This window comes from Bos indicus, chromosome 7, assembly GCF_029378745.1.
Source record: "Bos indicus isolate NIAB-ARS_2022 breed Sahiwal x Tharparkar chromosome 7, NIAB-ARS_B.indTharparkar_mat_pri_1.0, whole genome shotgun sequence".
Lineage (NCBI taxonomy): Eukaryota > Metazoa > Chordata > Mammalia > Artiodactyla > Bovidae > Bos > Bos indicus.
The window spans coordinates 37,882,206-37,898,197 of record NC_091766.1 but is presented as its reverse complement, the minus strand read 5'-3'; the positions used below and the strand labels follow the sequence as shown (position 1 = coordinate 37,898,197).

The following is a 15,992-nucleotide window of genomic DNA, read 5'->3' as shown; positions in this document are numbered from 1 at the left end:
TCCCCTGGAGCTTCCCAGAGATGGGATCCCTTCCACCACCTCATCAGAAGGTCCCTTCTCCCAGGCCCTCTAGCTACTCCTGTCTGACCATCACTCTTATTTTCTTCATAGCTTGTATGAAGAAAATGCTTATTCGTGTCTCCCCCACAAGAATGGAGCCCAAGGGCTAGGGCTTCACCCTTCTTTCTCCTCTGCATCCCCAGCACGTGCACGGAAGCTTAACTCAAGCTTGGGGAATGATGCCTTGCTGCCCCTCCTATGAGCGCAGGTGTCACTCGTGTGCATCAGAAAAGCAGGACAGTCTGGTGCAGACCTCCCGTGAGAGGGCTCAGAGCTGGGTGACTCCCCCCCACCCAGCCCCAGTTTCTTCATCAGGAAAAGACTCTCTACCTCACAAGGGGCACTGTTGAGGTTTAAGGGGAAAATGAAAAGTGAAAGCTTTTGAAATTAAAAAAAAAAAAAAAAACAACAAGACATGCACAATACTGTGAGTTGCATTTATTGTGGTACACACTGTCCAGCTGGCATCTGGGAGCCACAATGCTGGCTGCATACCCGATACCCTGCCCTCCCAGCAGCAGCTCTCAGCATCCCTGGATGGCAGAGCAGCCAGGACTCCAGCAGACGACTATCCCAGAGGGATCTGCAGTGTCACAGGCGCCAAAGCTGTACCTTTCATTGGGCTTGCAGCATTTAAATTTTTTTCATTAGTTAACAACTTAAAAATAGGTCTATTTCACATAAAATCCTGAATTCCTGGCTTCTCTGGATTTCTGACATTAGACCTGCATTCCCACTTTATAGCAATTAGCCACAACTAAATGACAGTCACAAAGTTCAGATGGGGATCTATGCTCTGTCAGTCCCCACCATACTCTATTGTATCTCAAGGTACATCATCAACTCAATGGCCCAAATATTTCTCTGGTCACAAAGCAATGTCTCTTTGTGTGGTCTTCAGGGACAGTAGGAAAGTCAGTTGCACTGCAAAGGCCTCACAAGTCAAAGGCCTACTTCATTCATTTATATGACCTACGTGACCTTAAGAGCATCTGAGTTGGAGATCTATGAACTACCCACAAATCCCTTTGATCCACAAAGAGCACCCCCTGGGTGGATGGGTGCACCATTTACTTGCCACACACCCCTTCATGCAGCTAAGAGGCAGAGCTGAGAGCAACAGTCAGACTTCCCAAGTCTGAACTCTTTTCAAAGATCTCAAGTTCCCTGAATCAGAAGCACTGGTAAGCAGGGTGGACACACCAGCCACTTGGCTGTACAAGAGGTTGCAGTGTTAAGTCGCCAGACCCAAGCAAAGCTGTGCTGGAGCGCCCTCTGGTGGTCATGAGGCAGCTCTGCGGGCCACCATTTGATTTCAAGTGAGACCCGGCATCAACCACCATGGGCCCCAAAGCAGGCTCCCCGCCAACCCTATGGGTGCCAAGTTTTTGACTTCCAATTATTTCCTTCCCCAAACTTTCCTGATCTCCATTCCACACCTCAGCCACTCTCCTGGGCACCCATCTCAGTCTCCAGTGGGGTTGGACCCCACCCAAGTTGTGTGGCCTCTTCATTTTTCACATCCCTGTGCCTCACTCCAGGCTTGGCCCATGGCAGCCTCCAGGTGTTTTCAGGGGAAAACCCTACAGCAGAGGGGAGGTCAACCCCAGCCTACAGGGTGAGCAGCACCGGCCAGGTGGGTCTCTCAGAGAACAGGAAGCACGCGGGAGATGATGACGTCCCAAGAGCAGCGGGGGCCGGATGGCCAATCTTCACGAGAAGCTTGGGATCTGGACTTTTACATGAAACATACCACGTTTTAAAGGTTGGTTCAAATGTATATACTACCCAGACCAAGAAAATGCACTGGCGGAGTGGGTCTGGCCAGGGCCCAAGGTGGAGAGCTCTGCAGCTGACAGAACCTTCAGGACGCTGGGCTGAAGCCACGGGTTTTCAAGGATTTGTTTATTTGAGTAGTTTGTAGCCGTCATCATATTTGATCCTGAGAGGCAAGCAAGGGAGAGAAGATTCTTGGACCCATTTTAGAGTCTGAGACACTGAGGCTGAAGTGGGCTCCTGGAGGGATCACTAGTGAAGAGAATTCTGAGATACGTGAGACTGAGTCCCAGGCAACAGCAGTCCCCAAGCCCACCCCACCTGGCCTGCTCCCTCCTAGCTGGGCCCTTCCTAGTCCCCTGGAGAGCCAACCACCCAACAGCAGCCCAGACGGCGGCTCCCTGTGACACCCACCCTCCGTACACACAGCTCCAGGACAGGCAGCCGGACAGAGCCATGCGGCTCTCCATGGGCGCACAGTGCAGTGGCCCGCGAGCCCCATGTGGGCTTCAGGTCCAAGCAGAAACACCTCCTGCAGCCTTGCCCATTATGGGCAGAGTGGAGGGTCCCTGGGTCAGCCAGGCGAATGGCCATGGCCAGCGTGGCAGCCTCACCAGTTGGCCTTCACTGCCTTGATGTCGCTGACGAGGTTCTGGGCCAGGCAGATGCCAAAGATCTGGAAGACAGAGGGCAGGTGAGGGAGGGGCCACTGGGAGGGCAGACTGCCCGGGACAGAGTGAGGCTGTGCAGGGCCATAGTGGTACCTGGAGAAGGGCGATGCCCACGAAGACCCCTGCCACAACAATCAGGTTGTCCTGCAGCCACTTTTCAAACTGGCCCACGCAGCCTTTGGTGTGGATGAAGCCCTGCTGCTCCAGCTCCTGGGGACAAATGGGCACCAGGCTCAGCTCGGCCCACCCACAGCCACCAGGGGCCCCACCTCAGTCCAGCATACCAAGCTCAGCCAGGCCCAGGGCCTTATACCTTAGCGCCTGCCACCTGGAGCCCCACCAAAGGGCCTTCTTCTCCCTGGGGTCTCAGCACAGACGGCTTCTCCTGTGAGGCCTTCCCTGACTGCCCTGCCCCAACCCCATTACCTCCCTGCTTTTAGCTTCTTCCTAGTACTTAGGTGAAATTGTCACACTGCTGTTCATATTTCATTATCCCTGTCTTCCTGTTTTCTTTCTCTACAGGAGCCCACCACCTTGGGTTCAGCAGTATCAAGACCTCTGCGCCTCCTGGGACTCAGCACTCCCTCCCCACCACCCCCCCCACCCCCGCCCCAGGAATCCTTGAGGCGTTTTGGCGCCTTCTTATGAGGCGCCTTCTTATGAGGGCCCCCCTTCTTATTCTAGTGCCCCTCGTTGCCCCCAGCCCTGTCCCCACCTCTCTCACCAGTTTGAGCCGGACGTCGTAGCCACACTGAGTGTTGAGGACATCCTCCTGAGGAGAAACACGCCAGGGAGCAACTCGGTAGGGGCACCCATGAGGCCTCAGGGGAATCGGATGGAACCATGGATTCCGCCGCGGCCACCGCTCCTCAAGGGAAGCCGGCTAGGACCCCAGCGCCTCTCCCTGTTGCCAAGGCGCATGGCCCAACGCCAGCTTGAACTGCTTCCTTTTTAGGAGCCCTGCCTGCCCATGTGTTGTAAGAATGGGAAGACACCTAACCCCTCCTCACGAGGCCCCGCCCCTCACCAAGGCACACTCACCGCTGGGTCCCTGACACAGCAGGAGAAGGGCACCCCGCAGCGCTCCCGGCTGGGGTTCAAGTCAGTGCAGTTGAAGTAGATATTGAGGTTCCAGTCGTTGGGCCCTCGGGCTCCACAGCAAGACCACTAGGGGGTGGGAGGAGAGCCCGGGTGAGCCAGGCCCACCCCAGGAGCCCCATCCTGTTTGGGGACAGGCCCAGGCTGGCTGGCAGTGGCCTGGAGACAGCCAGTCAGGTGGGAACCTCCCCACAGACAGGTCGAGCCTGGGCCCAGGGCCATCAGAGCAGCTCGAGGCTCCTGACCAGGTTGATGGAGGCTAGGGATAGTGGGAAGGGGCTCCTGAGCTTGTCCCCCTAACCCAAGAGAGGCTGAGCAAAGGGAGTGGGCGAGGATGGTGGCCCAAGGACTGTGGCTTCCTCTAGGCCACCTTGAGGGTTGGGAGTTTCAATAAACCCTGCAGAGAGGCTGAAGGCCCCTATCTGTGCCTGGTCTCCCCATACTTGTCCAACAATTTTTACGAAAGATCATCTCTTTTCCTCTTTCCAGGGCCAGGAGAGCAATCCTGCCACCCTCATGACCATGCCCCATCCCACTTCATGGATGCTGCCGTGGGCATCTGTATCCTCATGACTGCTACCCAAGACAATGGGCTGCTTCCTTAGGTGGGGCTGTGAAGCAAGCAGCTCACAATCCAGTGGGGAGACAGGCAGCCTTAACTCACTGACACAGCACAGGCTGCCAAATAGCTGGCCCTCGAGGGACCAGCTCGGTGGCAGACACAGGTAGGCCCTGTGGACTGAACAGAGGGAGTGAGGCACAGCCACGCAGCTCTGCCTCCCTCCTCTCTGCTCAGCACCCCTGCTCCCGCTGGAAACCACTGGCTCCTCTCATCACAAGCCTGCTCCTTCTCCTCCCCCAGGGCCAGCCCCTAGAGGCCTTCTCCTTCTCCGTGCTTCCCCATTTCAGCCTTTACCACAATTTATAATGCTACACACACACACACGTTTCTTTTGCTTGTTTATCATCTGTCTCTTCCCCCAAATCTCCATCTGCACAAAGTCAGGTCCTAGCTCTTTTTTTGGAGAAGGCAATGGCAACCCATTCTAGTACTCTTGCCTGGAAAACCCCATGGATGGAGAAGCCTGGTAGGCTGCAGTCCATGGGGTCGCGAAGAGTCAGACACAACTGAGTGACTTCACTTTCACTTTTTACTTTCATGCACTGGAGCAGGAAATGGCAACCCACTTCAGTGTTCTTGCCTGGAGAATCCCAGGGACGGCGGAGCCTGGTGGGCTGCCGTCTATGGGGTCGCACAGAGTTGGACACAACTGAAGCGACTTAGCAGCAGCAGCAGCTCTTTTTCACCCCTGAATCCCCAGCACCTAGCTCACGACCCAGCACATAGTTGGTCCATCACGATTCTGCGTTAAATGAACAAATAAATCACATCCTAACCACCTGGCTCTTCGTTTACTTCTGCCCTGGGTTGAGAGCTCCTCAAAACAGGCACCAGCTCTGGTTCACCTCTGGATCCCAGAGCAGTTCTTGGGATGGATGGCATCAAAAGAGCATGACTGTTTAAGTGGGTGCAACTATGAGTGTGTGTGACTAAGTGCGTGAGTGGGTGAGAATGTGCAGGCAGAAGGTGTCTAGGATTTCTTGAACTGTTCACTGACTGCTTCTTCACAGGGGTTAGGTATGCAAGCTTAAGAGCAGAGCTTCTGGGCGGTGGGGCAGGTCTCAAACCTGACTAAGTTCAGAGGCCAAACAAATAATATAAATGAGAGAAGAGGGCCAACAGGTATAATAAAATAGAGTGATGGGGATGGTAGCAGAGAGCCTCTATACCAGCAAAGGGGCAGTGGCAATGTAGCCCCGGCCGATACTGTGGGCCCAGCTTAGTGGGAGAAGAAATCTGTATTTTCATGCCACATTTCTTCCTTTAAGTGTGTCCTAAGCCTGGCCTAGGAGCTGCCAGTTTGAAGCCTCCGGCCTCTGCTCCCCAACCCTGCGTCCATGCAGGGTTAGGCACATGGAGATCACCAAGGGCTGGCTTCCTTTCAGATAGGGGGACACCTGGCTCTCTTCCTTGGGGCCTGCCTGGCCTGGTAGGCAAGAGAATGGTCCCAGCACACAGGGAACTTGCTCCTTCGTTCATCTGCCTGGCAGGTGCCTCCTTTATGTAACTGGAGCTGGATGCCGGACTTACGTATTCCTGAGCAAAGTCAATGAGGTTCTGGAGGTCAATGTCATCCCGATAGGCCTTGACATTGTTGTTGATGAAGAGGTTGAGCTGGTCTCGAATCCAGTCCTTGAAGACGAAGGCCAGGATCCCTGTTGCCAGCTCCAGGAAGAAGATGAGGCCAAGGAACACAGAGAACTGGCATGGGGGGCAGACAGACAGAGGGGGTCAGAGATACAGGGCCTGGGGTTGCCACTGAGTGGGGTTTCAACCTCCCTCATCCTGACTCAAGGCAGCCCAGAGTCTCCACCTTCTACCATATTAGTATTGATTTATGATGAAAAAAGATACCGCTGTTCTTAACTGCTCTATTGTCTTTGAGAAGCCACCGTCTACACACAACTCCAGTTTCTTTGGTTCAGGAGGAGCCACTTCCATATTGAGGACTAGGCACGCATCAAGAGCCCACCAATCAGAGCACTACCTCCCCTGGGGCCACAGGAATTGGTCCAGAGGCGGCCAATTAGGATTAAGGAGATGCAATTAAAGAACTTTGGCAGAATGGCTGGGAAAGGAGAGACTCACTCAGCCTCCAGCAGAGTTCCTGGGAGGGCGGCTTGAAGCCAATACCTCCGCCCGCCCCCGCGCCCGATTCCTGGACATTTTCCACCCCAAGGGGTCGGAGCCAACTCAGAGGCACAGAGCTGAGAAACAGAGAGGCTAGGCCAAGTGACACTGTGGTGGCCCCTGGATCCAAAGGCACTGGCAGCTAACACATCCCTGGGTTTTCTTAATGCCCATTTTCACTTAGGGCCCAGGCCACTAGGTTTCGGTCACTTAAAACAGCTGCTGCTGCTGCTTAGTCACTTCAGTCATGTTCGACTCTGCAACCCTTAGGGACTGTAGCCTTCCAGGCTCCTCTGTCCATGGGATTCTCCAGGCAAGAATACTGGAGTGGGTTGCCATGCCCTCCTCCAGGGGATCTTCCCTACCCAGGGATTGAACCCAGGGCTTCTTTACCGCTGAGCCACCAGGGAAGCCCCACTTACAACAGAGGATCCTATAAATGTATTAATAATACAAATCTGGTGACCACTGTTAAAATTACACAATAATAAAACTACCATTATTAAGCATGAACTATATGTAAGAAGTGCATGGAAGGAGGTTGGGGTCCCCAGTGAATCTAGGTGGGTGGGCACTCACAAATTTGAGCAGGAAGGTGTTCTCCCGGAGGGCCCCAATGCAGCCGGCAAAGCCCAGCACGGACATGACGCCTCCAACCACCACAAACAGCCACACAGGGTCAAGGCCTCCCAGATCTGTCAGTGCCGAGATGTTGGAGAGAACGCCCTGTGCAGGGGGAGCAGAGGCAAGTAGAGGGGGACTGGCCCTCCCACCATCTCAGCCCATAGCAGCCCTGCACCATATCCCACTGCCTTACCTTCTCACTCCAGGCCCAGAGACCGATGGCCAGGAACAGGGCCCCCAGCACCTGCAAGAGCAGCAGCAAAAAGCTGAAGGCTGATGCACCAACATTCTTTCCCATCCCCAGCAGAGCCCCCTCCCTGCGGGTGCTCAGGCTCTTCAGGAAGCCACAGGGAAAGAGAGAAAGAGGGGAAAGTGCTGTAAATGGGATCCAGGGTCTTCTCCATCTTTCTAAGACTGCATCTCAGTGTTTCTTCCCACAGGGCACAGCTTGAACACTGAACCCTCCCCAGCCCTAAGAAGGGATCCCTTCTTGGAACTTCAGAATTGGAGCAGAGGAGGGCCAAAACAGTCCCACCAAGCAGCAGCGACTGGTTCCTGAGCCTCTTCCCTCACCTCAGGCCTATGGTAGGATTCCAGGCTCCTGGCATCCTCTCCAGTATCCTCCCAAGTCTGGTCCTCCTGCTTCCCTGCAATTCTGTGACTGCCACTCTACTCCCGTCCCACCTTTCCCACCTCCATCTGCCAGAGTACATCTTGGCAGCTCATAGCCAAAGATCTCTGAATGACCAGGAATCCCAGTGAAGAGCTAGATCAGCAGAGGGGCCCTGGGCTAGGCCTCCTAACCACCACCCACCATCCCACCTCATCTCCGTGCTAGGATGAGCCCGGGATGTTCAGGGCAGCTGCCTGAACCCGAGCATGACATCTAGTCTCAGAAGGAGAGCGCCCCTCCTGCCCAAGCGAGGCCATGACCCTACCTCTTCAGACCTCTGTCTCCCACCTGCTTTCTCTACAGGCTCCCTCCCTGCCTCAGCGCAGAGCCTCAGTCAACTCCACCCCTGGCCAGCCACCTTTAGCACCCACCCCTTTCTGACCCCAGGCTCCTCTCACTGCTGTACTCTTTTTCTAGAAATATTTTTCCTTCCCTCCCCTACACTAGATCTGGGATGTGAAACCAAACCTCACTTCTCCTGCCTCATCCCATCTGACCTGCCCATGGCCTTTAGACAGGTGAATGATTACTACTTTCTCTTTTTTAAACCTCCCCATGGTTAACGCAATGCCATTCCTCCTCCAGCCCTTTCTCAGCCTCCCTCCTACAAGTCTTTGCTTCACTGGTGCCATGCACAAGGCCACCCCCTCCTCCACCAGGTTCCAACCTCAACCTCCAACCTACCCTTCTTCTTCTCAAACTCATCTTTCACCTCATCATGACACTGGCAATCTCCCAATCTCCACCCAAACCTCTCGCTGGCTCTAGAGCCCTTAGCCCACCTGCCTGCTGCAAAAGCCTCCGAGTTCCAGGCTCCATCTCATGCACCGAAAATACATCAGTGAAAAGGGCACATGAGCTCTCAGCCTTCATGGAGTTTACACTCCAGTGGGGGAAACCCATAGTGAGCAAACAAGGTAGTTTCAGATACCAACAGAGCCTTTACAGAAAATCAAACAGGGTGATGTGATGGGAAGTGATGTGACGGGAAGTGATGGGAGCATGTTTCAGTTAGGGAGCATGGTGACATTTTAGCTGAGGCCTGAATGATGAAACGGGGCATTGAAGAGAAAACAATTCCAGGCAGTACTGAATTCCAGGCAGAAGTACTGAATTCCAGGCAGAAGTACTGAATTCCAGGCGGAAGTACTGAATTCCAGGCGGAAGTACTGAATTCCAGGCGGAAGTACTGGCAAAGGCCTAGTGGTAAGATCATGGTTGGTGGGGCAAGGGACAAACTGAAGACATGAAGCCAGACACCGCAGGGTGCTCTGGGCCAGTCCTGTCAATTCAGCCTGATAACTTCCCCTGAAACCTTCCTCACCTTGTCCACCCACCATCACCCCTCCTTTGCCCTAGCCCGCGTCCCTGGTCTCCTTGCCCATGGCAGTCAGGCAGATCTGCCTCTAATACAGAAGCCAAAACAAATCCATCCCCACTGCCCTCAACATGAAACTCAAACTGCCCCACCCTGGGGCCTTTCACACTTGGAGTCCCATCCTGGGGAACCCTGGAACAAGCCTGGGTCTCTCATGCTTCTCCCCCGCTGACATTTGGCAGCTCCCTCTGCTCAGTGCTCTGCCTCACTTCCACCTACTGCCCACTGAGCTGTCACCTTGGCTCTGCACTTACTGGCTGTGTGACTCTGGGTTAAATGACTTAACCTCTCTGTGCCTGTTCCTTCACCTATAAAATGTAGATTATAATTAAAGTAACTGTGAGAATACAGTAAGTTATAATTCATGTCATCTGCCTAACAGCCCTGAGGAGCAGGCTTCATCATCCCCCACTCCCTGTTAGGGAAGCTGAAGCCCAGAGAGAAGTGACTTGCCCACTGTCTCACAGATGGGCTGGAGACAACCAGAGCCCCAGACTTTCCCACCAGACCAGCTCTCTGCACATGGCCCACACTCTTGAGGCTGTGGCACTGCAGGGGCCAAAGGACACCCACACTGCCGGAGCAGCTTGTGGGCAGAGGGCAGTGCCACTGATTCCTGCTAAACAAAACTGAGTGGGCCTGACATTCTGACCAAGGCGTCAGGAGTAGAGACTGAAGAGTCAGCAAGTAGCCTTGGAGAGAGAGGATGGGGGAGGGAGAAGGGAAAGATGACTTGGCAACCCCAGGGATAAGGATTCCACCCTGGGAGGGGCACCAGCAGTTCCCTTCTCCACACAGAGACAGCCTGGCCCTGACACCTCGATTTGCTCAGCTGTGGAATGCTGAATTCTGTTCCCCAAGGCCAGTTCTCCCGGCCTTTCATTAGGGAATATCCCCCTGTCCTTGGCCGAGAACTAGGGCGACTGGCCCTCCTTGCCTGCAGGCCTCTTAGTTTGGGGGTGGGAGTTTGACCTATTCCCGCCCCCCGCCTCGCCCCCCACCTCTTTATAGGGGCTTAAGGCGAAGCGGTAGGCCCAGGTACTGGAGCGGTAAAAGGGCTGGAGAGGGAATCCAGCCCTTCGCGGAGGCTTTCCATAGGGACATCGGCAAAACCAGAGGTGGGGCTCCGCGGACCCCTTACACCGCAGAGTAAGGGAGGCAGAGAGGGCGACCCGCACCAAGCAGGGCCGCGGGGTCTTCACCGAAACATCTCCCATTTCTCCGCTGACCCCTGAAAAGACCCCGGAAGACTACCCCTCCCCATCCTACAACCGCAGTGGCTCGGACCCGCCCCCTGGAATCCGGGCCTCTCTAATTCCCTCAGGTGCTCCAGAGGGTGGGCGTGGAGGTGGGAAGCGGAGGAAGAAGTTAGGGGACAGTCCCAAGGCCTTGTAGCAGAGGGTCTCCCCCTAGTAGGAGACTGAGCCTCCTCCTTTCGCCAGCCCCTGCACAGGGCCCAGAACCCACCCCGCGCTCACCCAGAAGACGATGTTGAAGCCAAACAGGAAGTATTTCCCGCAGCAGCCGACCTCGGGTTCCTGGAAGTGCTGGTGCTTGCCGGGCATGGTGAGTGGCCGCACGCCGGCCCGGGAACCGGGCCCGGAGGCTGGGCCCAGCCCTCAGCGGGCCGCCCTGGGCTAGAGCCGCCCGGGGCCTAGCCCGGCGGCTGCGGCTTCATGGCCGCGGCCACACAGAGAGCCCGTCGGGCCCCGCCCGCCCCGCAGGGACCGCCCCCGGCTCCGGAACAGCCCCCGCTCCGTCCACTCAGAGCCCCTCCTCTATGCCTGATTCCGCCCCGCCCGAGGCTCTGCCCCTAGCCCCCGCTCAGTCCCCTTTGGAGCCCCGCCTCTGGGTCTGTCTCCGCCCCCTCCCGACTGTTCCCCTCTGGGCCTCGCCCCCATAGAGGCACACCACCCCAAGTCCAGGCCCCTCCCCACTGCCCGACTCAGTCCCCTCGGAGCCCCGCCTCTAGGCCTGACTCCGCCCCTTACACTTGCTGCTGCAGCGTCCCTCGGACCCACCTCAGATGCTTGCGGAAAGCTCCACAAGTCGCAGGCACGGGAGACCCCTAGTTCCCCCCACACCACAAGGATCAGTACCAGCGCCACCCCAACCCCCGGCCTTGCAGTCGGTGCCCATCCCTGAAGAGGAGTAACGACCGTGTTGGTGAGCGAACAGAGAATAGTTATATGGATGGTGCATATACACGTGCAGGACGTTTTATTACAGGGGAGTCGAATCAGAAGTGCTTCTCACTCGGAAATTCAGTTCTGTCTCTACTGGTTCAAACTCTGACGGGATGACACCTGGGTCTTGTGAGGGCTGCGCCTGCTGCTCCCTGCCCCTTCAGTTTTGCCGGGAGGCCATATATCGCAGCCCCCAGTTCAAACCCCTTTGGTGGTTGAAACACCGCCCCGCACCGTCTAACCCCTCTTCCCCATACCAGCGTCTGCCTTGATCAGGCTCCTTGTTACAGAAGGGGTCTCACATGAGCCCTCTCAAGGCAAGACTGGAGCAGACCAAGGTTTAGGGGGTCGAGTTTTAGAGTCCTCTTTAAAAATAATTCCAATTTTGGGCTTCCTTGCTGGCTCAGTGATAAAGAATCCTCCTGCCAATTCAGGAGACCCAGGTTCGATCCCTGATCTGGGAAGATCCTACATGCCACGGAGCAACTAAGTTCGCGCACCACAACTATTGAGCCTGTGCTCTAGAGCCCCAGAGCTGCAACTGCTGAGGCTGGCGCGCCTGGAGCCCATACTCCACAAGGAAGCCACCACAGTGAGAAGCCTGTACCCTGCAACCAGAGAGTAGCCCCCTCTACTCTCAGAGAAAAACCCACACAGCAACAAAGATCCAGCACAGCCAAAATAAATTACTTTAAACAAAAACTGAATTTTAAAAAAATCTTGTTTAAAGTATTTGTTTAGAACAGGAAGAGAAAAGGGCTTAAGCTTCACCTTCTGGTTAATCCACCTCTGGCAGAGCCACAGTAAGGCCTGATCACCTCTCCTGGGCCAGGCCCTCATCAACCCCACCCCTCTACTCTAGGGACCCACACACAGCTGACTGATAAACATAGGCTCCACGGCTACAAATCTAGTGAGAGGCAACCCATAAAAGTTTTTAAAGCAGAGTGATCACTCAGAGCCCCCACTCCTGTCCCTGAGCTCCAGCTCTGTCAGCAGCCTTGAACCCACCCCCCCAAATGGAAGAGACTGGCCTTCAGAACACCTAACTTCTTTCCCCAAGGTGGGGGGCGTGGAGTTAGTCCTGAATCCTAGGATTCTCTCCTGTTCTCTTTTCACTTGCCATCCCACCTCCTCTACCAATGACTCACCTCACCACACTGTACCCAACCCAGCCCCCCAGGGTTAAAAAGCCCAGGTTTTCTCCACCTTTCCACTGCCCTGGGCCCTCAAGTTGGTTACTCACCCCTAGGCCTGAGCCCCAGGATAGGGGAGAAACATGCCACCTGCCCTCAGCCCAGCCCAGCCCCCTTGAGAAATAAATACACACAGCAATGGGAGGCTCAGGGTCCTCTCACACCACAAATTTGTTCTTGGCTAAGGAGTTGCTCTTGGTGGCTGTGTCTGCGTGGGCCTGGTACCCAATGATGGTCTTTGTGGAGAGGCCCAGGCGCTCTTTGTAGACACGCCTGGGAGGTAAGTGGGAGAGGAAAGGAGACAGGCAGTCAGCAGCGGGTCCTGCAGTTAACATGGGACCATGGGTCCTGTGCCCAGAGCCCCTACCCTGGTTCCAGCCACAGTAACTCCTGTTGTATGTGTCTTACCTGAGTGGAAACACGAAATGTGACTAATGCAAAAGAAAAGATATCTGCAAGAAATAGTTGGAAATCTAGACTCCACACCCTTTGCACAAGTTGTGGAAGAAAGAAGGGAGAGACAGCATGGAGTTTTCTAGAGGTCTCCCTTGCAGGCCAAGCCATTCCCCTTCCACCTTCTCCCCTAGAAGAGGCTCAGCCCCCACCCTGTGCCAGAGATACCCCTCACCCAATGTGTAGCACGCCTTCCTGGTTCTCTGCCTCACGTGTCCACACAGCAATCTTGTCCCCCTTGGCTCGGATGTTGATGACGGCCCCACATACTTCCTGGCTGTGCTCCCCAAAGCTCTCCCCGATGAGACACAGCAGCTGGACCCAAGAAGGAGGGGGATGAGGCCTCCTGGTGGGCACAGACTGCCCCCACCATCCTTGAGACCACTGCTACCACACCAGCCCAGCCTCTTCCCTTGGGAACCCTCCCCACCCAGCCTCCCGCCCAACCCCCCACTCACTGTCTCCAGCCACAGGTGGTCCAGCTCAATGTGGCGCTGCTGCTTTGTGAGGCTGACCAGCCAGCGGCCACCCCGCTTATTCCTGCTGTCTTCCCACATGGGCTTAATGCCATCCTGGGAGGCAGGTTGGTGAATCAACAACCTCCCTTTGTTCGAAGGGAAGGGAGTGCCTGGCCACCTCCCCAGGCCCTGCTCCAGCCCCTCCACAGACTAGATCTTCTGTCTTCACCCTTCAGTACAAGCAGGGTCAGCCCTGCAGACCCTCCTGTGAGCTCCCATGGGCCCCTAAGCCTCAATATAGGTCACCTCACATAGCCTTGCATAGATGTGTGTTTGTCTCCTTTGCTGAACCAAGATCCTTGAGATGAGAGTTCAGATGGGGGTGATTAAAGGGAGTGTCTGGGGCAACCCCAGTGTGGCCAGGGACAGACATCCCAGGCTCGCTGGGCATGAGTCACCTAGGAAAATCTGCAAACGTGGATGTCAGGGCCCCACTGCCCAGCCCCTCCAAGGACAGGCCTGGACATTGACGAGTGTCCTCAGGCAATCCTATGCAGTCCCCAAGTTAAAGAGCCAGGCCAGAAACCTAGACCCTCTTCGTTGCTCCCCCTTGTTCCCCCCTCCCCTGTTCTTCAAGATGGGACTCAGGTCTGACACTCTGCCCCAGCTTTTGGACAACAGTCCTCCAACTGGAAGTTATATTTGGCTCCAAGGAAGGCTGTCCTCAGTACCGCACTGTCAAACCCTCTGTGAGGGAGGAAGCTTGGAAGAAATCAGCCCCACTGTGTCCCAGGGAGTGGGGGAAGCCGAGCTTACCTTGAACAGGGCGTAGTCACAGCCGGAAGAGAGCTTACTGGCCAGCTGGATATTATTATATATCCTGGAGAGAGATCCCCACCCCAGGCTGAAAGGCCAAGCTTTTTAGGGCCTGGTTTCAACTGGCCTCAGATCCCTCAACTTCTTACCCCACTGCTTTCCACCCACCTTCAGCCTCCAAGCCTTAGTTCATACTGGTGCCCCTTGCCAAAAACTTCCATCCCCATCTACCCAGACACTCAAATCCCACCTTCTCACCCACCCCTAGGGTTTGTGAAGCACCTTGCAGACCCCCTCACTGCATCACCACAGATGAAACAGTCTGAAACTCATTCAGTAGCTGAGACAAGCTCAGAGAGGGGAAGGAACTCGCCTAGGGTCATAAGGCATAAGGCAGCAGAGTCATGGTCAACTTCTTGCTTCTCCCACTTCCCAGGTTTTCTCCCTGAGTCCCAGGAAGGCTTGGGGGCAGGGGCTGTGACCCAGCCCAAACTCCCCGCCACTTCCCTGCAGAGCCCACCAAGCTCCAGCCCTCAGGAGATGCTGCAAGACCCCAGGAAGGGCTGGGAAAGTGATGTAGGCAGCAGCTCCCTGGAGGGGTGGGGTCTGGGAAGGATCCGCAGCTAAGGCCCCCTGACCTCAGCCTCCTCCATGAGGGACAAACACTCACGCCCAGAAGTCCTCCACGGTGTTGAACTTGGTGACCCGATGCAGGTTGTTCTGCCAGGCTCGGCTGCGGTCATTCTTGAAGAACCACAGAGCCCACCTGGAGAGTTGGGGAGGGGGCAGGAGGAAGCAAGAGTGCATCCATCTGTCCGCCCCACCCTACCTCCACAGCAGTAGGTTGGCCCGGAAGTCCTGCTCCTTCCCGAGCCAACAGGGAGGTAGGGTTTGTAGCACCTGCCCCACAAGGTGATGGGGACAGTGATCCTGCTGGTGGAGCCTTTAACTCGGAATCTCAGCTGGATTAAGGCTGAAAGGGCCAGCAGGGCCCAAGTCTTAGGGCAGCTCTGGCCTTTCCCAGACGAGGAAGTGAGGTCAAAGCCAAAGGTAGGGCCTGCCCTACCTGTTGAGCAGCGGGTGTAAGTCCGGCTTGCCCTCCTCCGGGGTCTTCCTCAGAGCCTCCTCTCCCATGCACGGCCCCGCGCCTGCCTCCTCCTCCTCTTTCTCATCCTCTTTCTTCCACTTTTGGATCCCATCCTCAGCCTCTTCAGCCTGACCAAGGAGAGGAGTCAAGCTGGGCGGTGAGCCCCGGCCCTCGCTGCCCAAGGGGGCAGATGGGTGGACTTACAGGGCGGGCGGCAGCCATGCTGTAGCCTGGGCTCCACGGGCACCCAACCATCCGAGGGGGCCTCCAGCTGCCAGCCTTAAACCCACCATCGCCCCGCCCCGCTCACCCAGGGCAGGCGACTGGGAGGAGCCAGCGTGGGGGTGGGGCGTGGGGTGTTCCGAGGAGGAAGGGCTTATACTATTATTTCCATCAGCAAGCATTTAGTGAGCACCTTTTGCATGCAGGCTGGGGTCTGGGGACACAGCTGTGACCAGGCAGACCTAGCCTCAGCCCATATGGCACTGGTCATTTGGGGGCTGAGACAGGATGGCAAGGGTCAGTATTAGGGGTTTGCCCTTAGTGAAACCACATCCCACCAAGGGTAGACCCTGAATTTAAAGCAGATTGACCCAGAAATGGCAGAAGGTGGAGGGGAGCAGGGCTGGGCCAGGTCAGAGACAATACAGACATTGTGGTCTCCCTTTGGGCTCTGCTGTCATTCACCCCTCAATTTTTGCCAGCAATGTCATTTGACACAGGCATGTATCTAGTCTCTGGAAACATCTGTGGGTTTTCTTTTT

General features: G+C 55.8%; 2 protein-coding genes across 3 annotated transcripts; both read right to left on the bottom strand.

The window, feature by feature from the left end:
- Positions 1-483: 483 nt before the first annotated feature.
- Positions 484-10,753, bottom strand: TSPAN17 (tetraspanin 17). 2 transcript variants are annotated; one of them, XM_019964686.2, is made up of 9 exons: positions 10,511-10,753; positions 7,175-7,225; positions 6,937-7,083; positions 5,758-5,928; positions 3,549-3,674; positions 3,223-3,279; positions 2,601-2,717; positions 2,451-2,512; positions 484-2,002 (listed from the first exon to the last, which is right to left on the bottom strand). In XM_019964686.2, exons 1-9 carry the CDS (start codon positions 10,595-10,597, stop codon positions 1,966-1,968), a joined length of 855 nt encoding a protein of 284 aa, XP_019820245.2. In that variant the 5' UTR covers positions 10,598-10,753; the 3' UTR covers positions 484-1,965. The 2 variants fall into 2 exon arrangements, with proteins under 2 accessions (XP_019820245.2, XP_019820246.2); XM_019964687.2 differs by having other exon boundaries at positions 3,232-3,279; positions 10,511-10,751.
- Positions 10,754-12,551: 1,798 nt separating this feature from the next.
- On the bottom strand, positions 12,552-15,450 carry EIF4E1B (eukaryotic translation initiation factor 4E family member 1B). The gene is made up of 7 exons (XM_070792276.1): positions 15,433-15,450; positions 15,208-15,356; positions 14,812-14,907; positions 14,142-14,205; positions 13,326-13,439; positions 13,043-13,182; positions 12,552-12,687 (listed from the first exon to the last, which is right to left on the bottom strand). The coding sequence occupies exons 1-7, from the start codon at positions 15,448-15,450 to the stop codon at positions 12,573-12,575; spliced, it is 696 nt and encodes a 231-aa protein (XP_070648377.1). The 3' UTR covers positions 12,552-12,572.
- Positions 15,451-15,992: the final 542 nt, after the last annotated feature.